The sequence below is a fragment of the Phalaenopsis equestris genome, unplaced genomic scaffold (genome assembly GCF_001263595.1).
Source record: "Phalaenopsis equestris unplaced genomic scaffold, ASM126359v1 Scaffold000428, whole genome shotgun sequence".
Lineage (NCBI taxonomy): Eukaryota > Viridiplantae > Streptophyta > Magnoliopsida > Asparagales > Orchidaceae > Phalaenopsis > Phalaenopsis equestris.
Window position 1 is genome coordinate 3916675 of NW_018164869.1, and position 1191 is coordinate 3917865.

Genomic DNA, 1191 nt, shown 5'->3' on the forward strand with positions numbered 1-1191 from the left:
GCCCGCCCCCCACCGGCGGTCCCCTCTCGGTACGAGCCACCGCCGGAGAGCGAAGAGAGGGCTCTGTCTCGGGAGTCGAGGGAGTCAAATGGGGAGTCAACGGGGGAAGAACAGATTTTGTAGAGGAGGGAGGTGTCGGGGAGGGATAGGAAGGAGTCGTTGCCATAGCGGAGATAGCAGGAGTGGAGCTGGAGGGTGGCGGAGGCGGCGGAGGGGCAGAAGGAGGGGAGGAGGGAGAGGGCGGAGCGGATGCAGGAGGAGCAGGAGGAGGGGGAGAGGTGGGGGTGGCATTGGAAGAGGGCGGAGATGGCAGGGGAGGAGGAGGTGAAGTTGGAGTAGGAAGAAAAGGAGGCGGAGTTGGCGAGGGAGGAGAGGAGGGATTCCACGTTGTATTGGTAAGGGGAGTTGGGGGTGTATTTGGGTTGGGAGCAGCCGGCGTAGATGAAGGAGGTGGCGTCATCGGCGGTGGAGATGACTGTGGTGAAGTTGAGGAGGAGGAGTAGGAGGAGGAGGGAGAGATTGGCCATGGAGAGATGAAGTGGAGTGGCAAGGGTTGGGCGGGGGGATATAAGCACAAACAACATTTTATCTGTGCATGATGTTGAATTCAAATTTATCTATAAATCACATATAAGAAATATAGTATAAACACTACATAAAAAGAAAAAAAAAAAGTTAAAATTGATAGAAAAATTGTCTTAATTACTATGCGACTGTTTTTTATTTTGATCATTTGCGACATCATAATTACGACATATATCGTCGCTTATAAAAAATATTTTATTTTCCAACCCGTCATCTGGTGAGCTTTTAACGTACACATTTCATTATTAAGTGACATGAATGATCATCGATAATAATGTTAATAATTGATATAATGAAAGTCATTTATAGGGCGTCAAAACTATTCATATATCCCGCCCGAAATCACATCGCTCCCAACCTTGCTCTAATGATAATTTGAATGTTTGAATGATTGAATATTTTCACTAAATAATTATAATTAAAATAAATATCATAAATTTTTCAGAAAAAAATATTCGAATAAAAGGACAGACCCTATTTTCAGTATTTGGGCGTTGTTAACAAGTCGCTTTCAGTGGGTTCACCATAACAATATATATATATATATATATATATATGGCCGTGAGTGCGATTAATAGGAGAAGGGCATGCTCATCCTTGTACACG

The 1191-nt window shown here is 44.7% G+C and overlaps 1 protein-coding gene across 1 annotated transcript in view; it reads right to left on the minus strand.

The window, feature by feature from the left end:
* LOC110027538 (cysteine-rich repeat secretory protein 12-like) overlaps positions 1 to 527 on the minus strand; it is a gene marked incomplete in the record, with an annotated part of 3818 nt that extends 3291 nt beyond the window's left edge. Inside the window, 1 exon segment of the mRNA XM_020729012.1 lies at positions 16 to 527. Within this exon segment, the coding sequence (XP_020584671.1) occupies positions 16 to 527 (512 nt within the window).
* Between the last annotated feature and the right edge of the window lie 664 nt (positions 528 to 1191).